The sequence below is a fragment of the Gasterosteus aculeatus genome, chromosome 8 (assembly GCF_964276395.1).
Source record: "Gasterosteus aculeatus chromosome 8, fGasAcu3.hap1.1, whole genome shotgun sequence".
In the NCBI taxonomy this organism is placed as follows: domain Eukaryota; kingdom Metazoa; phylum Chordata; class Actinopteri; order Perciformes; family Gasterosteidae; genus Gasterosteus; species Gasterosteus aculeatus.
This window is the reverse complement of record NC_135695.1, coordinates 2,378,958-2,401,936: the sequence shown is the minus strand read 5'-3', so window position 1 is coordinate 2,401,936 and position 22,979 is coordinate 2,378,958. Positions and strand designations below refer to the sequence as shown.

General features: G+C 41.5%; 1 protein-coding gene across 11 annotated transcripts in view; it reads right to left on the bottom strand.

The window, feature by feature from the left end:
- The window catches only part of ptprfa (protein tyrosine phosphatase receptor type Fa), a 191,116-nt gene that overhangs the window by 21,287 nt on the left and 146,850 nt on the right, over window positions 1-22,979 (bottom strand). For 7 of the 11 annotated variants that reach the window (XM_078107550.1, XM_078107552.1, XM_078107553.1 and 4 more), the window contains 5 exons: window positions 19,051-19,263; window positions 6,622-6,779; window positions 3,179-3,288; window positions 1,459-1,491; window positions 774-871 (listed from right to left, as the gene is read on the bottom strand). In XM_078107550.1, coding sequence (XP_077963676.1) covers window positions 774-871; window positions 1,459-1,491; window positions 3,179-3,288; window positions 6,622-6,779; window positions 19,051-19,263 — 612 coding nt within the window. The remainder of the gene's footprint in view (window positions 1-773; window positions 872-1,458; window positions 1,492-3,178; window positions 3,289-6,621; window positions 6,780-19,050; window positions 19,264-22,979) is intronic. The other 4 variants (XM_078107555.1, XM_078107558.1, XM_078107554.1 and 1 more) reach the window with 1 other exon arrangement.

Sequence of the window (22,979 nt, the reverse complement as noted above, 5' to 3'; positions counted from 1 at the left end):
AAGTGACAAAGATGACAAATATTTTTCTTATGTGCCTGCACACTCTGTGAAAAGCATGCTGGGTAGAATATGCTCAGAGTGCTCGTAAAAAATGAATTAATAAACGTTTAACTTCAAACTCATCCTTTGAAGTGAAAAGGCCTGACTTTGGAACATAAATGCATTTAATTACACACTTCGCAACGACAAGGAGATTAGCAGAAGCTTCTGACTTTCTAACGGATGAAAGCAAAATCTTGGAAAATGTGAAAGTGGAGAAATAAAGTGTAAAAACAATGTCACTGGATCTGTTGTTGACTAAAACTCAACTTCGTTCGTCAACTGTAAAAACATTGCAGCTGTCAAAAGTTGACCCTGACAGGTCAACAAAGAAATCCTTTGTCCCAGCTGCTTTTCTAATCATTTTGAGTTTCCACAACTTCTTCACATCTTTACAACAAAACGGCAAGGGCGTAACCACGCATTCTTTGGGGGGGGGGGGGGTCGTGTCCCTCCCAATATTAAAGAAATTCCAATCTGCCCCCCCCAATGTACAGCAGAAAATATGTAAATATATGTTCTCCTTTTATGAACCCTGTCAATGGATCGGTCTGTTGTTATGTCTTATTTCTTTAGGCAAAGCCACACGAAAATCACCATGAAAGCCCCCCCGTCAACATTAGCGTCTCGCTATACATACAGTCCACGGTGCTGATGGCTCGGTGACATCTTGCATGGTGGCCCATAGATCTTAATTGGTGAATGACATGTAGTGTTTAACAGCAGGAGTTTACCTCGTACTCCTGAGAGAAGCGAAGACTGTCGTTGGCCTTGAGCCTCTCGATGTAGTCTGTCAGATCGCACAGACTGACGGGAGGATGTTCCCTCATCCCTGTGGTGAGAGGGGAAGTGGTAAGTATAGTCCATCTCACACACACACACACACACACACACACGCACGCACGCACGCACGCACGCACGCACACACACCGAAACATGAACTAGCCAGTGCAACGAAGTGCGGATGCATGTTGGAGGTTCGAAGCTAACTTCAGGGTGATGTGGGACAGTGAGGGCGCTGCATGTGCAGGGGAGGTATGACCTATGACCTACGACTGTGCCGCTATTCAACAGCCATTACCACACTGTGGGCATGAAGGAGCATGGTGATTGGTTAAATAAATCCCAGTACACAATAGGTAAGTAGGAAAGTGCAGGAGTGTGTTTCTCACACTGATATTTTCTTTCTACTATTCTACTATACTATTTCTTGTATCTTTGTCTGTCTTTTACTATATTTCAGTTTTATTGACAACCATTTGGTGTGAACGGCTGTCATGGGCAGACCATGAGAGATTGTGATAGTGCTACATGAAAGGGCTCTTGTCCAAATAGATGTTGTGTACGACAAAGAAAGAAAGGGAAGTCAGCAGGAATGGGGGGAAGCATTAGTAAAAAATAATAGGGATGGAAACTAACTTGGAGTGTTCGGGCAACTGAGGACACTGGAACCTGCAGGAGGAAAGACCAGGCAAAACAAACAGAACAGGGGTCAGTTGGGAGAAGACAGAGAAATGAAAAGGTACAGGGAGCTGTGTGTCTGTGCTGCCCTCTGCCCTGCAAAATATTGAACGTATATCCTGGCAGAGATAAAGTGACTTCAGTATTAAGCCATGGCGGCTGTTGGTAATTTAGGATTGTTTGATTGGTCAGTCCACCACCTATAAGCCTGTCTCCTGGAAATTTACCAATTTACTTTATTTCCCTATTTTCTCATGCTTTATTTTGTTCAGGTTTTTTTTCTGAAATCCAATATCCCTTCAATCATTTGGCAAAGGAATCAGGTTCTGATGTCATCTGATGCTGGCTATCGATGGTCACTTCCTGATGGTCCAAATTGATAACACTTGGTAAAAGGTTCTCCAACTTGGCAGTGCTGTGGAAAGTATTTCCCTATTGACCCTGATCAGTCTAACAGGGCACCTTGAATCTAGACTTTTGTAGGTAATTACACAGAATTAAATATATATTTAAGTATTAAGTATTCATAAAATATAAAATCCATTGGAGAGTATATTTAATGTTACTAATAGCTTAATATTTTCACCAGAACTGTTTTAAAACATTATCAAAACGATTTTCAATTGAGCATGTACATCATTGAATTTATCACATAAACTCCCTATTAGGAAAAATAATTAAATAACTCATCAGCAATTTCATTCTACCCATAACTTTCAAATACGTGTTGTGAAATATTTTTTCTCAAGGACAGTGAAGCATCTTTAACTAAAGCTCAAATCATCCAACGTTTTTTGTGTGTTTGAGGAGATCTCAAAGTTTTTGAGGCTTTGAGGCGACCCAGTGAGCGTTCACTGAAGGGAGAACAAAGGTTGGCAGCAAAACGACTTGATGAGTGTCTGTTGGTGTAAACAACATCTGCCAAATTCCCACCCACTGCTACCACAGATAAATGCCAAACATCTGATTTGAGAAAAAAAAAAAACAACATGGATGGAGCACATTGACAAGTGAGTTTAAAACCACCCACTGAAAGACAGGTGGGAGAACGAGATAAGAGAAATAGTTGGAAGGGTTGAAAAAAAAAGTAACTGTGAGGGAAAGAAGTCTGACAGAACGCAAAGTGGGAATAAAATGAGAGAAAGTAATTGTGGGAGTCAGGTGATGTTATATAAATGTTCGTGACCGTCCTCTGTCCTTAACCCAATTTCCATTATAGTAACGTGAATCATTTCTGTGCCTAAACCGTAGTCATCATTTGTAGCCCTTTAGAAAAGCACAATGATATGTTGTCGTCCTGATGGTCGCTGTGCTTAACAGAAAACAATTGTGTGTATTGTCCTTAACATCATGGACAAACTACATATTTTGTTTTTTTATTTCGGTGACGGTACAATACAGTTGCAAAGTATTTTATTTTGTCGCCTCCTTTTTAAACTAATATTCGTGTAAACCAGGCACTAGAGGCTTACCCCCTTTCCACACTAATACTGTGAATTATAGTACACAACAGAATGTTCTGAAAGAGTCCAAAAACTAAACAAATAGCTGGGACTATTATTACAGCAACCAACTAAGCACACAAGGACCTCCAGAAGAGTCTGCTTCCAGGCATGACTATATGTGCACGTGTGTGTGAGTATCCATTTGGTGTGTGTGTGTGTGTGTGTGTCCATGCCTTGAGTCTGATAGTTGAGTCTCCTCATCTCCACAGGGTCTGATGAGTGGGCCAGCAATGAGTCCTTGACCCCCGCCATGTGCTCTTCCTTGGCTGGGGATGTTCGTTTTCTGGGGGGGAAATGAAGAAGTGGGGAGAGCGTTAAATGCTTTCTCACACCAGGAACATTTTCTTTCACACACAGCAAAGGTTAATGGGAAATAAAACAAATCAGGAGACATCAGCTGATGATCCACAACATATTGCATTACTATCTATAAAATGGTCCAGATGAAAACACAGTTTTGAGAAAACTATTGACAAAAGAAATGCGCTATTATGAATGTCTGCACTTGATGGATATTGGACACGGGGACACCACTGTGAAGAATGAGTACCACGAGGCGTGAGTAATGTCTGTGTTCAGATGGGACTGACTCATGGAGGAATGAGTTGTGGTAAAACTACGGGTGAATATTTGGATTGGTATGTTTTCAAGATCACTTTCTCTGTATGACAGATTCTAGGATTTGATCCTAGAGATAATTATCTGTGCATATATGAATGATGTTTATAGCTCGAAGTGTAGGTGGGAAAGAAATCTGTCATGTGTAAAGTTACAAAAGGGGATGATTTAAGAAGGACTTCACTTCTGTCTTTTTATAATAAGGTATGACTGGTATTTTTCTAATTTAAACTAATAAAACATGAAAACATTTGATTCTGAAAACATCTCCGCCACCATTTCAAATAGTAAGAAACAGGCTATTGGCAAAGGGAGGAAGGGATCCATGCGTGACGCCGCTTGTAACAGCCATATATTTATTTAACAATTTACTACATTTATGAATAGTTTGTGACTTGTGATTTTTAGTAATACCTTTTTCACGTCAATCCATTAAATCCACAATATATCTAATATATTGACGTATTACTTCTGAGTGATTCTGGAGTTAAAGCAAATTGAGGTGCTGCTGAAGATGTTGAAGTATTCTATTATCAAGTATTGAAGGACAGACGAAGTGAGCAAGAAGATCTTTTCTAAGTAGTTATTGATAAGGCTTCTCATCTGTGCTACCACACATACTGATATCTAATCTAATTTAACAATAATTCTACATCACAGTAGATGGTCGTTAGGAATCAAATACATTTGAAATAGGGTTTGGTCACTGATTACAAGAAAAAAAGGGAGGCCTCACCCCCCAGTGAGGAGACTTTTCATATTGAGAAGAATATGTAATAGAAAGCAGGGAATGTTAGAATGTTAGGCTGCCAGTCATTTTTAATGTCTAATGCCTACGTGGCTGTTTCCACACCTGGATTTAAAGTGTGTGTTTACACGCATTGCTTATTAATATTTCCACACATGAATGTGAAGAAACAAAGAGGTTGAGAGCAGGACTAAGGACACGTGGTGCTGCATCAGTATTAAGTACTGTCTGGGATCTGTCTAATGTGTGGGGGGGAGGAGGGAGAAGCAAAGAGGACATAAAAATAATGCATGTTTTTGCAGGCTTCTTAATGTTTACGCGCATAATTCATCAAGCTGTCATTGAGAAATGAAACTTGACATCCTGCTTGCAAAACTAGATCCGCCCCCCTGGAGTAGATCTGCTTGGCTTTGGTTTTCTGATCCCCCAGTCTGTAAAAAAGAGAACTCTACTGAATGTAACCCACTATTTCACGTCACATCGGTGCGTTAAGTATAACTTACTCTTAACAGTTAAAACATGGTTAATTAGGGCTTTTAAATACATAATGAACATTGCGAAATTTTTGTACACAAAAATAATAATTAAAGAAAAAGAAATGTAATTATGGGAAAGTCAATACAATAAAAAATAACCAATTTGATTAAAGAGAAGCGCACTGAACTTTCAAAATGTTCCAAATGCACTAAGCATTTCACTCACTTGTGTGATCGTTAGTGGCAGCAGGAATTAGACGCAGATAACGCAGTTCGGGCAACACTTTGTGAAACACAAGTGACTGGTTAGGTATGTGCTACTGATGAAGACCGTGAGGTCAAGCAGAAAACACAAGCAGAGAACTGCAAAGGTCATCGTGATGTCAGTCATGGCCTAAGGGTACCGCAGGTGGACTTTTTTTAAGGCCTGTCGCTTTGCAGCTGAAGGTGTGTGAGCTGAACCAAACGCTAAGGGAGGATTAGAGCTGAGCAGCAGAGGACACACTTAAAGAACGAAGTTAAACACACACACACACACACACTTGCGAGAACTGTCACTTTAAGGGAATATGTCTCAGATGAAGAAAAAAGCTCAGAGAAGCTGCCATGACAGTGGCGGGCTGAAAGGTGTAGCAGAAACAACCAGCATCTGTCACTGCACAGCATCGCTGTCAGAAAGCACCTCGAGGGTGTGTGTGGGTGGGTGTGGGGGGAGGAGGGGAAGGGGGAGCGGGGGAGAAGAACGAAGAGAGGCACTAACCTTTCTTGGTTGCTGCGGCCGCAGAATGCAGGCAGAGAGAGCGAGGAAGCAGAGAGAGAACGGCCACATTTACAAGTTGTCGACAGTGGGATTGCCACAGTGTCACAGCGACAGGAGAGCACATTACATTACAGCACCAACATGGACTAATGCTCACCATGTTTATATAAGTTATAAATAATAATAACTACAATGTCAAAGTTGTTAATTAACCTTTGAATTATTCCGTAAAATACAGAATAAAAACCAGTGGTGTGTAGTTCGCCGACTAGTTTCCATCTGTAGACTTTGCTGCATCGGCCATTTGGCCACTTAGACATTTGATGCATTACGGATGGATCACACGAGGAGTAGTTTTTTTTTTTAAAGGAGAGATGAATACAGGAAGCAATGACTCTACAACACTAAGCCTTTGGTGTAAGTGTTGAAAGGCCTCTTGTGTGAAGTAGAAGTTGCCTTTTAAAAAATATATGTGGTACATAAAGGGATAGTAGGGTACTATCTGTGTATAGGTTTGCCTTTTACATTTGGGGTTTCCTTCAACACAGTTTGTCAGTAAACACCATTTTCAGCACAATATTAGTCTTAAAATGTACTTTAATGTTGGGCAGTAACGTTCTAAATACTTAATTTATAAGAGTAGAAAAGGTCACTTTGGTGTTGGAAAAGCAAGTGCTTTCCTCTTACTGAACAAGGACGTCAAGTGAACGAGCAAAAAGACTAAACAAGTGTGTCCACTTAGAGCAGAGCAGCTGCCATATGGACGCCCCCGTCGGCCCGGTCAGCAGCTCCAGATGTTTCATCCGTGCACAGGAAGTGCGAGCTAACTGTTAGCCTGGGAGAGCTATGTTTGAATGAAAGTTGATGATTTAGTTCCCTTTGAACCATTGTTGGTTTAGTTCGCCAGACCGAAAAGTGAATCAAAGCCCGACTACCTCGGCCTTATGTTCCCTCTTTACCCACACACCCCTGTGGGACGTACCACAAGGGATTTGTTTTCACTGTCAAACTCACCTCTTGAAGAGCAGAATGGCAATGACTATGATGATGATGAGAATGACCGCCAGCACGGGACCCATGACCCACAGCATCTCCGCGTCCTCAGTCTGTCGGGTCATCCCACTGTGGAGCTTCACCATGATGGGCTCGGAGAAGGGGCTGGCCGCAAACGTCTGCAAACAACCAGGGGGAGGAGCCAGACTCAGTTCACAGTTCACAGTAACGAGGTATAATACTGTAAGTATGATGTTATTGTACTTTTTAGGTGTTTACCATCAACAACCCTGAAACCAATGTGATGTTTCCCCAACAACACTTATAATTCAACCAACCCACACAGCAACAACCCCGTTGAGAACTTAATGGATCAGTCTACTGTACAGTATGTGTCCCAACAATGCAAAAAGTCACATTGGGGGGAAAAATGATGCAAAAATCTGAAAGATGAATGGCATCCGCAGAGCCACAACAATTGAAATAGCAACAACAAAAGCAGCTGAGGAAAAGTAACGGCTTGTATAATTAAAAAAACGTTAACGTGCTATTAACGTAAACACTTGGGACGTGGTGACCACACTGGTTACTTTTCGTTGCCTCTTTTGGGGGTTTATAGTTTTGGGGGAATGAGTGAAGAATTAATGAATCCCTAAAGATATTTCTGCATCAATATTATCAGATATTTTAGTTTAGTTAGAAAAACAGCCGTCCAGATGAGGAGATACTGCAGGAAAGCCAGTTATTGTACACTATTATACAAAGTCCCAATGTCTTTATTGCTGATTGAGCAAAAACATGAACACACGTGTACCTTGTACACATCCTAGAAAGTAACAACACAGCTGTACAACAGAACGTTTTGAATACAAAAAAAAATCAAGACAGAGTGAAAGATTCCAATATAAGTCAAATTAATACACATTTTTGTCAATCTGATGAAACTAATTCAAGAAATTTAGCCAAAATGAGTAGCCGTCCTCGTCGGTGTGTACGCTAAGAAATGAAACTGCTGAGAATCGTTTCATACGACATCCTGGTGCAGTGCGACCCAAATAAATCATTTGTGCGGTAAGGGATTATGGATTACAGCAACTATGCTTTCAACCGCTGAAGGACTCTTTTGTTCAGAAAGTTCTTTTTGGTGAAAAGGTTTCTTATTGAAACGCTTGAAAAACCCTTTCTGGGTAGAACTCCAGCTCCCCAGGAAGAACCTGCTTGGAAACTCTAGGAGTTTATACCAATGCACTTGTGATTTTGATACATTTTGATGAACCGTTTGGAAGCTGTACTTTCTTCAGTATACCGGCCCTGAACAGTTGACCCAATTTGCTAAATTTGGATACTAGTGGGTGTATATTCAGTCAGACAGCATTCCATAGTATGCAGGGGAAATAATTCCTGCAGATACACCCACACACTATGTGCTGACAGGTTCATTCAGAGGAAGGCCGCTGGTTAATTGTGACAGCGGTTGGAAAGCACTGGAGGGGGGGAGCAAGGGAGGACAGTCCATACAGGGTGAGACAGAGAGGCTCTGCTGGATGTGGGATGATACGGCTCATTATGAAGAGGTGGACATTATGAGCATCAGTGATATCTAATAATAATAATAATAATGCAAACAACTTCACAAGGCCTTCTGGGCAGCAGGGGAGACATGACATGATGAGACAGCATGGCAGCGTGTCCTTTCCAAAGCACACTGCTGCTGGGAGACACACGGTGCCTGAGAAGCTATCAGGCTGAGCCACGTATGAGTCTATCTTTAGCTCACATAGTAGCTTTACCAATGATATAGGCAATTCAGTGCTGTATAAGTGTATTAAACCATACCTAAGTTTAGTATTCTAGTTTAATACAACTTCAACAAGTTAATTGCAGAAATATGGCCACAACCAAATGTCCTGGTTGTTCCGGATCTTCATATCATATCCCACATTTGGGATGTTTATCCCAAGACCTCGGATGTGGTCCACCCAACACGTCCTCATCCGAACACCTCACACACTGAGAACGTTCTTTCTTACTGCTCATTTAGGGAGTCACTGTCTTATCCTGGTTGAGGAATGCACGGTCAGAAAGCAAAGCAGAAAGTGCCAACCAGGCAGAACCCGCCAGTTAGAGACACTATTTAACACTCACGCTTTGTTCGTTATATTTTAGTTTATGTCAGGAGACCACACATTGTATGTCAGGGTCAACAGGTCCAGTTAGAGAAAATTTCTAGAAGCAAAGATCCGGAAGATCATAATGTGACTACTTAATGTGATTAAATAGAGGAATAGAGTGTCGGCGCCATAGAGTTGAATCAACATTTGCATGTACACGACTGTCAATACACGACTAATAAATCAAATTAATTCAGTATGATTCTAAAACTCTTTTTACAATATTTCTTGTTACGTAACAGAACTGAACATATATGTGTGACTGCAAATATAAATAGTGTTCTCTCCATTAACTAAATAAAAGTAGGGCAGCATTAAAAAAATAAAAAATACAATTCAGAAAAAAAAGATTAAGCTTGAATTTCGCTTTTTCTGCTTCACATTTGGACTCGACAGTCTCATCAAATCATAAATAATCAATCCAAACACATTTTAACAATTGATTAGTTTAATAGAAATATATATATATATTCGGAACATGAACATCAGATTCAAAGTCCCGTGGTTGTTTGACTGCTCGTAGTTTGCTGAGCATTTGGGTTTACATTGTAGTTATTGAAAGCCCTGTAATCACTTTAATCTAAGACTCGTTGGACTTTATAATAAACTGTGTTAATCTAGTACTGAAAATAGTACAAATACCATAAAATGTGCTCAACAATGAGTTACAGAAAGTATTGTTGCTTAGCCAGAGCCTACCTCAGCTATTGCATGCGTGAGATACCCTCTCGCTGCGAGGAACAGTGTGAAACAAGATTATGACTGCATTCATCTCTGCAAGGTTTGTTGTGTTGGGCAAATGTTCTTTGTTTGTTTGTTGAAACTTTGAGAACATTTTGCCATAATCGGTGTAAATGATTGCCTTTATGTTACTTTATGCTGTAGCATCAGGTATGGTCCGGTCAGCCATAAAACCGACTGTATATACATCAACATCTTTAAAATTGGGTAGGCATATTTTAAAAAAATATTTGACTTACAAGAAGAGTTCACTTTTCCTATCAAATATACATTTTGCTACTGGCTGCTCAAAAGATACATTTTAAATCTTACAATAAGTCGGATGAGTCAACAATGTGTTTCCCTTAATGCAACTAGCAGAACGTCCCTGTGAGACACGCCGCTGTATCGCGGTTGCATCATTGACCTTCAGAGAAAAACAATTCCTCGCCTCTACATCCTCAAGAGTGAGCTGCTGTCCAGATTTATAAACAGCTGGATGCCGGCTCTGTGACGAAGGTGAAATCGGAGTCACATGGATCAAGTTGTGAGGCGTGCTGCTCGTCACTTTTTGTTCTGTGAGACGAGTGCACTAGGTTGGACTGTGTTAGCCAATAAGGCCATAAATATTCTGGCTCAACGGGCCTGCAGCAGCAACTGAACGCTGTGAACGCGGTTGAAGAATGCTGCTTGTTAAAAACAATGTCACCCCCTGTTGATCCATTCATTTATATACAGTTTCCATGCACTCTCTCACTCCCAAAATACTCGGCGAGAGATTTTGATATCGAGGCCGACAACTGCAAATGAATTATACATGGCCTTTAAGGCTGTAAGAGATTTGCTGAACATTTGTCACGTTGTATAATGCTGAAAGTAAACAAATGTGTTGTGACCTGCCACGGTCTCAGACCCTTCCAATCACAGTAAAATCTACAAATACATAAATCTGGATGCTTGCTTTAGGAATTAATTATTCTAATCTCTCTGAATAGTCAAAGCAATCTCTTTAATCAGAGTGTATCTTTTATGCCTTGCCTTAAAAGAACAATTATATAATGTATTTTAGTTTTAGAAAAGGGACAGGAAACGAGATTTCAAAAAATATTTTTCCTGAGGACGTCTAGATAGTAACATTTTTTTCCTTCGTTGATTTATGTTGGAAATGTCTTTATATATATGAAGAGGAAAACATTTTAGATGCCAGGTAACAGTATGACCTATTTAAACTCCTCTATTTCAGAAATAATGTCCTTATATTACAAGAATAAAGTGAATATTAGAGAGTAGAGACTGGAATGAAGGCCTTGCTTTGGAAGAACAAAATACTAAAATCCCTTTATTCAGATTGAAGTCATAGAAAGAAAAAAAACTAATGTTAACAAGGCTTATGCTGCCTTCACTTTAAAAGCAAAGCGAATTATCAGCGTCAGTAGATTCCTTGTTAAATCAACGTACGGGCGCAAATTTTTTAAGGGCGGCGTGAATGCCGTGAATGGAGTGAATGGAGCGAAAGATACGAAGAAGCGGATGGAGCAAAGCGAATAAATCACCTTTTCGGACAAGGTTGAAATATCTCAGGAAAAAATGTGCCCCACTCCGTCTTGCGAAAGCCAATCTGCGTTGAGAGGCCCCGCTCATCATCACCGCCGTCCTGCGGCCTAAGCATGAATTGTCACGGTGTGGTTTTATTTCCTGTCTTATTTTGTAGTTTTCTGCCTCTTGTCTCCCTGGGTAACTTCACTTCCTGCCTTGTCCTGTCACCCCCTGTGATTGTCTGATTGTTTCCACCTGTGTCCAATCACCTTCACCTCCCTAGTGTATTTAAGCTGTGTGTGTCTCTTGTCACTGGTCGCGTCATTGTTGATTGTTGGATGTTGTGGTTCCTGCCTGTATTTTTGCCCCTTGGCCCGTTGGAGTTTCTGACTATTAAAGTCTTTTTGGTTTAAAGTCTGCGTTTGAGTCCTGCCTTCCCCACATCCCTGACATGAATATACTTTAGGAAACTGCCGCTCACCGGAGGCAGATAGTAGGCGCTGAGATTGAATGCCTGATCCGACCCAACAAGTCATCAAACTGGCTACTGGTAGCGAAGTAGCGCTGGAAGCGGCAGTCATCCAGGCGCACTTCCTGGAGAAGTCTGCTGATGATGTCATTAATCCAAACACGACCGCATTTACGGTTCCGACGTTTGTGGAGTTTCCACAACAAGTATGCAAACAAGATATGGGTCGTCGTGGCGCAGGGGGTAGAACCACAAGGTTGTGCTGGGAACCACAAGGTTGGTGGTTCGAGTCCCTGCTGCCCCATGTTCCATGTCGATGTGTCCCTGAGCAAGACACTTAACCACTAAGTGCTCCCCGGGCAAAATGTAAGAGCCATGGGTTAAAAATGTAAGTCGCTTTGGATAAAAGCGTCAGCTAAATGACCTGTTATGTAATGTAGTACAGTACAGAGTACTAGTACAGAGCAGAAATAGTGTTTATTTTCGTGGTGGATAACGAACATGATAACTGTCTTTATGGAGACAAGCCGTAAAGGAGAGATAAGTGCGAGTTAACAAATAAAGCGCTGTGAAAATTTGCTTGGAAATGAAAGCACTCCCACATCTTTCGGTTTGATGCTAAAAAGATTCCTACTGGCACCACACACACACACACACGCACACACACACACATCAATGTTTCTAATCCACAGATAAGGACATTTGTAGCTATAGTGAACTAGTACACTTTTACATGTTACTGAATTCACCAGACCTAACGTAAAGTGTTAAATGTGCATTGTGCATTAACAGTAAATTATAACAGAAGAAAAGTGACAATACAAGGAAACTGCTTCCTAAAATTTGATGGAAATATACCTGTGACAACAGAAATAATCATTAGTTAAGGCTGGTTTCTACCATAAACATGTTTTCCATAATATCTTGCACAAGGTTCGTCTTTGGTTAGGTACATGATCAAATAGGTATAGTTTAGGATCTGTGTTTAATATATCCTTTCCCTTTGGGTGGGGGTGGAGGGTTAGGTGGGTGGAGATCAGAAACAGAGAAGAGTGTGGACATTAGAGCAGAGCCATGTTTGTAAGGCGTAGCTCAAATCACGTGTTCTGATTGGTTCATAAACATAATACCAACATTAAACCGCAATTATAGGGAATTGTTAGCTTTCGCTTAAATGAATGATGAGGAAAGAATAATTCCATGTAATTACACACCTGTGCGGTCCTGTTGTGCTTTTATTATGTTCATGCTGCATACATTATCACAAACCTTATAAGAAGACTTCAAAATGTAGTATTCCACTTATCTGCGGGAATCTGATATCTCCCTTTCTCGACACCTGTATATACTGTCAACATAACTTGACACCGTACATGTGTTGCTGAAGTATTAACAATTGCCCGCCACATGAGAGCAGTGAGTGTGCACCATCTGGCAGCCGGCTTGCTCAGCCAAACGGCGTGTGCTCCTTCCTCCAATACAGCTGCACCACCCTAGCGTTCTTGGTACCCTTTGGGATGGTTCTGATATTGGCCTACTCTCTCCAATTGGTGTATGAATGACATGACAATTTCTAAATCATTTTGCATGTAATTCGTTGACGATGAAGTCTGGACTTACGGAAATGGCAATGGTTAATATTCTATGTGGATACGATAATTGAGGTATATGAAATGTGAGAGAGACTTTCAACCAGGAGGCCGGTGTATGACACCCAACCTGTTGTAAGTGGCGCTTTCCTGCGTTTCTTTCACAAATATTTCATCAGGATACTTAGTTGAAGACCAACCATGAAACTTTACAAAACATTTTGCTGCTGTTACTGTTGTTGCCTAGACATGGCCGTGACCGTTCCACGGTAGCGTGAAACAAGAAAAGCCTAAAATGATGACGTTCACAAATGTTGTGCTGTATTTAGGCCTTGTATGAGATCCTGTTTGCTCTGTCATCCGTTTAAAACGTGTTACTTTTGAAAACAGGAGCAATTGGACAGGGAATTCTGGGGATTTGACTGGTTATTCGGGATTTTGGTGGGAAAGCTTGCATGGGAGACGCCATGTAACTAAAGGTCTTTCTACCGAAGCCAATGAGTACTTTGATGAAAGGGTTTTTAATCAACAAGAGGAAGGTGTTTGTCATAAAAGAAAGTACTGGAAGGCGGAATTGGCTGAAGGCCAAATGGCCAGAAAAGGAGGTGTAGAGTTTGCAACTCACTATAGTGAGAGAAGATGTCGTGTTTACCAAATGAAAGATCAAACCAACTCACAAATTAACTCTGTCATTGGGACAGAGAGTTAATTCTGTCCCAATCTGCTAGTCTGCCTGTGCCTTGCTAAACTGTAGAGGAAAACCTAACTGCTGAAAGGCAGAGCTTGATAATATCGTCTCATTCGTCTACTCGGCTCTCGGGCTTCTTTTCTCTGACACACTTACTGGCACTTTCAGCAAAGTCTTGCTTGAGTTCCAGCAACTTATTTTTTCTCTCTCAACTGACAGTTGTTATGGCGTTTAGAAGGCACAGAAGCATATTCTAAAGGATTTTTAGGAAATCTCATGGCTGATCAATCTCAGCGGTGCTCGCTGATAGAGAGTAAACCTTCAGTGAGTGAAAAATGTACCGCTGCTACATCTGCCGGATGGGAGGAGGTGGGCTGAGCAGACGAAGAGTGGATTAATAGCAGTGGGAGGATGAACGTTTCACTGTTGTTTCCTTTGTCTATAATCTCCCACCAGAAAAGAGAGCCCCTGACTCATAAAATAAGAACAGACAAGGTGTGATTCTAATGCGTTTTGACAGCTGTTATTCCCCAGAACTCTGGAAAATTTGCACATGATCCGGAGCCTTCCGCTCAGTGCTCCACTGTAATGCGACATCCAAGCGGCTCACTGTATTTACCGCCTTCCCCAGTCCTGACCACTGCCACCGCTCCCTCCTCCCTCCGTTCTTCACTCTTCAAAGTTCATCAAGCCCCCCGCCCGCCTCCTCTGCTGTATATTATCATACTGTTTAAAGGGGCTCTTTTCTTTTATCCAATTTCCCACACGTCCCGACATGTTTACCACCGGTGGGGGCCACAGAAAGCCGCAGTGCCCTTTTGCTTCATTCAGCACCCCTCCCCCTCTCTCCCCCCGCTCTTCTTTCTTCCTTCTACTTTGCCAGCAGCTTTGCAGTAGCAATAGAAGCTTAGCTTACTTCCCATTTTTCAATGAATGTGATTAGGGTTCTATTTTTGTACAAGCTTGAATCACCCTCAGCCAAGTTTCATTTACTGATCGGGCTTTATAGCTCTGTTATTATGTGCTTAACGTAATGAAACAACCGTGTGTCTGACCAACAAACAAGTTTCCTAGAAAAAATAGCACACCCAGCATGTGCAACTAATGGGTGAATTTTAAGGTTTAACCTAAACGTTTCCTACAAGCCTGCCTTAATGAAATACATCAATTTGATGTAATATATGACTAGGATTATGTCTCTTGTTAACATTACAGAATTGGAAGTTGCTGCACTTGTTACAGCTCCTCTGGCGGGTAGGAGCAGGACCGAGCGCGGTTACTATGCTATGTATGGATTTCCGACAAGTCTACAGGGGCGGTTGTCCCAATTCATGTGGGAAAACCAACCACAAACTCTCTAACGAGGGGCAAGTCCAAGATTGAGGGGACCTGGAAAACAGGAGGTGGGGTTAAAAAGAACAAGTAAGGGTAACGACCCCCAGTCCTAGCACTGGATCAGCCCAGGAAGGACACAGGATAGGAGAGCGCCAACTCAACTCAATGTAGATCTAGTAGTTCTAGATCCTCACCAAGGATTACCTGTTAGACTATCCAAATCCAAGTCTAACTTTCATAGCTGGACGATGCTAAATCTATCTGTTCCTGGAAATGGAGAACGCTTGGCTGCGAGCAAAAGCGAATTGGTTATAAAAAATCTGAACGCTGGTACCATTTGACTGAGGAATAGACTTCTGAACCAAACCCCACCCCTAAGATCATAACTCATTTTAAAGAAGATGCCACGGGGGAAATGAGACATATGCGGAACAAAAGCAATCGCAATTAGTCTGAAGATGCTGTGACCTGAAAGCAAGGGGTTAGGGTCATGGCTTTACAGTCTGAGAGACATACCTGAAGGAGCAGGAATTTGCATCCCTGTGTCATGGACAGCATGCATGCACTGCACCCTGAAGGGCTGCTCTTTTTGTTCCATCGATGGCAAAAAACGGAGGAGAAACACAGTGCCACTCAGGACAAACTCCGTTTAGTAAGCGAATATGCATGCTGGGAATAGAGTTTTAGGAGAACGAACTTACAGTTTTAAAAAGGCAAGGAATGATCGGCAATAGATCTGCATATTAAAAACCCATGCACGTTGCCACAGCCATCCCCTTGTCCTTTGGTGTAGTTTCATGATTTATTAAAGGGTGAGAGGTGTCAAGCAGGAGCCTTGGTGTGGGTGAACTTTTCCTGACACGCCGTTGCTGCATGCAAGGCAGACTGTAACATAGAGCTTAATGTCTTTCTCCCACAAGGTTGCGGCTAGCTGTGGCCGGTGTATTTCACTGCTATTAGAATGCAAAACTACATGGCATCACACAATTGGTTCTGCGTCGGTTCACGCCCCCTCTGGAATCCTGCTTGTATTATTGCCCTGCTTGGTCCTGCCAAGGTACCATTGATCTAGTGCGCCCAAACATTATAGCGTTGAGAAGAGAACAACAAGAACACCTTCATATATAATGCAATCCAATACAGCAACAATATGGACTGTGGCCTTAGGAGAGAGCTGAACCACATAATTGCAATTTTCCCAATCGTTAAATAGAACTTTCAGAAAAGTTGCACACACGGCCAGCCTGCAGAATATCAGATGTGTCCACTCCCTATCAACATGAGTATAAAAAAGCAGATTCAGTCAATTAAGCAAGATTTAACCTTGAATTGGCAGCAAATAACTTTGGCTGTGGTTGATGTACAGTTTGAGGTCGGAAATGATTGACAGCAGATCAATTCCTAAAACGATCAATGTGGCTGTGGGTTAATCACACGGCCGTCTGGCAGGGCAGACATTTTGTTTGGCTGATTTCCCACATGGCCATTAGGAAAGATCTGTTGTAAACTGCAGTGAGATTAATTAAATATCATAGGAGTAGAATGTAAAGTGTTGTGGCTGAATGTATTCAATATAAGGATCGCAATGAATTGTTCGCAAAGTTTAATAATTCTTAAAAAGTAGTGGATTGTTCACTTTTATTAAGGCAAACACTTTAAATAAGGTATACGTTTTATCAAGACTATTCTAGGACTAATAGTATTTGTTATTGTGGGGGGGGGGTGTGGTCGGGTTGGTTGGGGTAAACGGGAGGGCAGTGGTTCAGGGAACATACTAGAACTAGTCTAGTTGTCTTCTCACCCTATATGTTGGAAATCGTTAGTTGCGGTGGACACGGACGATCCAGACAGGCTGCGTGGAGTTAGGTTTGTGTCTGCAGCAGTCTTAGGCTCGCCCCCAATGCTCTTGTCTGTTAAAACGTGTGATACAATACTAATCAACATCGCATCCTCACTATGACCTGTGCGCCTGTATGTGTATTCCAAGCCAGAGCCAAATGAAGTTTTAAGATAATAATCATTTTAATTTTAAAAAAGATGCCTTAATGCACATTAGAGAAATTGTCAGAATTCTGTTTTCATTACGGGTAATGAAAGTGGCGCATGGAGTAGAGACGGTGTGCCAGGAACTGAACCCGGCTGCTCCATGTCCCATGTCAAAGTGTCCCTGAGCAAGACATCCAACCCCTAATTGGTACCCGGGCAAAATGTAAAACCATGGGTTAAAAATGCAACGCTTTGGATATAAAGCATCAGTTAAATGACATGTAATGTAATTATTGTATAATCACCTGAAGCCAAGAAACGTTGTGTTTTTCATAGCTTAGATTGATCGCATCTCTACTTGGACGACGCAAACGGCGTTACCACGGTTTTGTACTAGATAGCTCAAGTTACCCCAGTCTTGGAACAATTGAGGAGTGAGAAGACGGATCAATCCTATATATACGTTCAAATCATCGTGTTTCGGATCACTTGTGCCCTGTGAATCAACCGGTATTTATTGAATTCTGGATTCATATTGTAAGCATCGGGTAGCGTGATATTTATGGTAGGTATTGCATGGAAGTCATAATTTTGGTATCGTGAAAAGCCTACCCTTAATATCAATTTCAAGTCAGTAAACCGATTTAAAACAGCAGCTTGTTCATGTGGACAAAGCGTGTCACGATTATTTAACGGCGAAGGTCACTGCGAGCGGAGGAACCTGAGAGGCCACCGGCTTCTTCTAAGTCGCAAGTTTGGGAGCATTCAATTCTAATGACGGTGTAAGGGTGGAAGACAAAAACATTACAGTAAGTCAGCATTGTTTACAAAGAGAGTCAATGTGTAAAAGTAAATACATGGGGGAAGGTATAGATGGGTGCGCTGTGCGGGTATATATGTGGATGTGTATGGTTATATAGCATCTGTCGGTGTAGATGTGCATGTACGTAAAGGTTACATTTATACTCGCTATAATCTAACTAGTAATATTAGTATAACTGTCTTGATTATTTACTACTTTTTTATTGTGTTTATTTAAAATGTCAAAGTGTGCCTTGTTGTGTTGAAAATACAAAACAGAAAAAGGGAAGCAAAGTTATATTTGACTCCCCTCTTCTTTGCTGGTACAAAAATGATCCGAACTGTGACTCCTGAACCGTGATCCAAACCGAACCGTAAGGTTTGTGATCCGTTGCAGCCCTTTTGTATTCTGTATTAAAGGTCAGCATCAAATTAAACTATTTAAAATGTTAATCTTTGCTGGCATTCTCTACTGGCGTCACCTAATGTCACCGTCCCACTGTTGTCCACGAAAACGATATACATGTATGTGGTATGTTTCATTGGTTACGTCAAGTAGACCTAAATAATAGTGTAGACTTCCCACTCCGCTCAATGTACAGTATCGTAGGTACTGTATACATAGGCTCACATAAGCTTATTGACATGACAATCATCAAAAGGGTTTACCTGCCAAGTAAAATAGCAGAAGTTATTAGTAAATATTTGAAGGAGATCAATATAAGATGAGTACATAAGAAGTAATAATAGTCAAAATATGAATGGTACCAATTTACTGGGCTTCTGGTACACATTTTATTATCATGTTTTTTTTATATATGTTTTGTCTTGTATTTTACTGCCATTTCTACATTTTTTTATGTTTGATTTATATGATTCAAGATTTTATGATTAATGTTTCTATATATACACACCAGCAGTCACATTTAATACAGTTGGCTGAAATTTTGAAAAGCACAAATTGAACAGATTTTATTGCGATTGGCTTTGGAATTGTCTCTGTACACCGACTGGAGTGTACGAGTAACGTCTCTTGTCCTGTGAATGAACATTCATTGTATCCCTGTGCACATACTCAGTGAAGCACTAATTCAACCACTCAAGCTTTCATATGGCGAAGGTGCCGTACTCTAGATGTTCACATAGCTCACTCACAGATTCGTGGTCCGTCAAGTCGGCCAGAACGAAGCAGCGATACTGCTGCTGGCCAGGTAGGGGCTTGTTGTAGTAGCCGTTATATTTCTTCTCGTCGCCTAGCGTGAAGATCTCGGGCAGAGCGTCCAGCTTGGCAGCGATGTACGGCTGCAGGACGTCCTGGCTCTGTCTCTTCCGTCTCTGCATACTGGTGTCTGCACCGGCCTCCAGGAGCTGCCGGAAGGACGACACACAACAGGAGACTGTGGGTTGAGCTTAACAGGGCTGAACATGACAGGAAGTGATCACGTGTCAGAGATCCAGGTGCCTCAGTGATGAGTTGGTTCCCTCTTACTTCTAATACGTGACTTTTGTTTTTGCAAATCTCATTAAAATTTTAATTCTGATCTATTTAAATTCTTCACCCCTCCCTAATGAATTCCTCTTTACCCTTTCAAAATTGATTGGAGCCAATGATTAATTATTTGGATTTGTATTACATGCGATCTGCTATGAGCAGTGCTTTCCCCATCCTATAACTATCATTCGTAACACAAAATACATTTGTGTCTATGAATAATACGCTGATGATATTCTGGTCATATAGAGAGGTTAAAGAGAAGGGCAGACCGATATTTGATATAAATCGAAATTGCACTGTTAACAATCTTTATTTCACTATGGAACAGCATGATTGGCCTATCATTACACTTAACACTAAAACGATACTTCTAAGACTATGATTTACTGCAAACCCAAAGCTGAGGATAAACACTCAACAGCAGATCATCTGCAACACTCCAATTGTTGAGTCCACACAGAAACGGCAGAATTTCTATATAGTTCCAGTCCAAAGCTGTTAAGATGACATCTCCAAATAATACAAGCTTTGCTACTGTTATAGATATAAAACACATAAACAGCACACAATGCTGAAAGGTAATGTTGGATAAACTGAAAGAGCTTCTAAACACAAAACTGCAATACATACACACAAAACATGGATTATTTAGGACTCGGCCCTGTGCTCTGCAGCGCCATTAAAGCTTTAGGGAATAGACAACATTTCACTCTCTCCTAGAGGTGGGGGCATTATCAACTCACTGCTCATGGGAAGGCATATTGGATTCACGCTCTAAACACATTTGGCCTAATTGAAGAACTGAACATGTCCTTTACATTTCCTCTAATCCATTACACTTGATGGATGCAGCATTTTTGTACTTCCATCTTGGTAACATTCCCAGCAGGTGGAGCGAGTAGGGAACAGATACGTCAGTAAGAGACGGGCATATTCAACGAAGACAGTTTTAATCAAACAAAGAGTTTTATAGGTTTTATAGGTTCTGAAAAAAGCGACGGATGCTGCATTCAAGAGTCCAAACTCTAACTTAAACCCCACTTCACGTGGAAGCATTCGTCTTCCTCATTGTAAACAGTGAAACATCAACTATATATATATATATATATATATGTATATTAACACGGGAGCCATGTTGTCTGCTGCTGTTCATAGAGCATTTTAAGAGACCCAACTCCAACCCAACATCCACCTCTGGGCTCTGATATATGACCCCTCCCCACCCTGCAGTGACAAGCTTGGTATTTCCTTGTTGGCAGAGACGATGACGTCACAACCTGTTTGTCAAGTAATGCTGTATATTTCAAATCCACACAATAATCTATTCCACATGTGGTGGCTGGCTGTGATAACTCAAATCAATGAGCTGTGACCTGGGTGAGGGAGAGGAATCACACCAATCTCACCAGAGACTGTTCTTGTATTCATTTAATCTAAATGCTAAATTCTACCATCAAACGCTAAGCATAGAGCCCTTACACTGACATGGTCCCTTTGCTAAGCCCTAATGTAAAACGTATATAAGGAGACGGTAACACATTCACACTGATAAGAGAATGGAGTGGATCCATCCTGGTGGGAAGTGTCGACGCTGCTAGGTGTTGTCCTTCTGTGTGATCTGGCTGCGCTCTGGGGAGCTGGGGGGGGGGGGGGGGGGGTTGCACAAAGATGCAATACTGTGTGGATCGGTCGGTGCTCTTAGAACAAGAGCGCAATACAAACGGTGAATTGTTAGTTGGACGGTAGTTCATGACGGACAATTTATCAACCAAAATGTGTTTTCAGGAATTTGTGAATCAGTGTTAAGTTTTAAGTAGAGCTAAAGACATTTTCACAAACAGCAATAGCAGGTGTCATGAGGATCTGGGCGACGCGATACTTAGCCCCATGTTTTTCACAGATGTGATATAATTTCCTTGTAATTTCTATGATGCAACGGGGAAAGGATTCAATTAAAGCCTATGTTTATAACCATCATAGTGGTCTTTCGTCTTCAGATACAGTATGAAACCCAAAAACCACACTTCCTTTAGAGCGCTCACAGAAATTATTCTGGGGATTCTGTGAATGAGAGCAGAAGCAGCCTGTTCACCTGCAGGTTAGGAAACACATAACATACGCCTGATGGATCTTCACTGACAGCCGGTGATTACAACATACACAACTGCAGCCGGAAGAGCTCTTCTCTCGAGCGGCGGCCAATATCAACTGAAATTTGATGACTTTGGTGACACCTGGCATTCCTCAGTGGTTGTTCCACATTTCCTTGGTAGGGATAACTCAGTGCTTAATCTTCCACCCTGCAGGTTGAAGACAAATATAATCCGTAGAGATGATCTGAGACCTGAGAGTCGCAACACCAACTGAACACTAAAATACACATGTCAGTGGGCTTTAATTTGACTCAATATGTTGAGTATGAATAATGATCTGTAAAAGATGATCGAGTACAACTATGTCTGACTTTTGGAGATATCCCTTGCAGGTCTATATTCAAGGTAGCGTTAACCAGAACAGACTTTCCATAGAATCTTTGTAAGCCTTCAGTTAAAAAAAAGAAACGGAGAGGATTTTTATTTACTCTTTTAACTACTCTTCTCCGCTTTAACGATAATATGTATCTAAAACAAGTCAAAGTTATTTCCTCTCTAAATCCTTGAGAAAGCAGTTGCAACCAGTTGTGTGACTTTCTACATAACAAGTGTTAGACTTTTAGAGGCCATCATAAGACTGCGACAGCAGTGGTGAGAATTGAGAATGACCTTCTGCTTGCATCCGACAAAGAACTCGTCTCTGTTCTTGTCTTTTTGGACCTTAGTGCAGCAATTGACACCATTGACACTGTTAAAATCATTTTTGCAACCGCATTGTTCTAATCCCACCAGAGATTTTTGATGGGTTCAAGCAGAGCGACTGACGGCCGCTCTAGAATCTTCTATTTATTCTTCTGAAACGAAGCCATGGTGGACTTTGAGGTATGCTTCGGAAAATTGTCCTGTTGGAAGGTCCAATGACGCCCAAGCTACAGCTTCATTATAGACAGCATGAGGTTTTTTGCTAAGATTTTCTGAATCCATCGTGCCCTCCACACGCTGCAGGATTTTAGTGCCAGAGGTAGAAAAGCAGCTGCAGAATATCACGAGCCACGGACATGCTTCACTGTAGGCAGGATGTTCTTTTCACCATGTGCTTCATTCTTCTTCTTCCAGACCACTGATCCATAGGCCCAAAATGTTCCAGTTTTGTTCACTTTGGTGGCTCATTTATATGGTTTTCAGGATATTGGACAGGCTTTTGTTGTGCTTTTGGGTTCAGTAGTGGTGTGCGTCTGAGGAGTCCGGGCATGGAACGCCTCAGTGTTCAGTACGCACCTTACTATGCAAACTGAAACCTCATGGCCTGCTGCCACCAAGTCATGCTGCAGGTGTTTTGCACTTACTCAAGAGTTTTTGACCACTTGTCTCCTTGGGAGTCTTTCTGCCACGTCCTACCTGCCACGGTTCGACCATTAGCACAACCAATGCCCCCAATGTGCTATATTAGGCTTTTGCAGTATAATGCACTGATTGTAGCCTAAAACATAATTTCA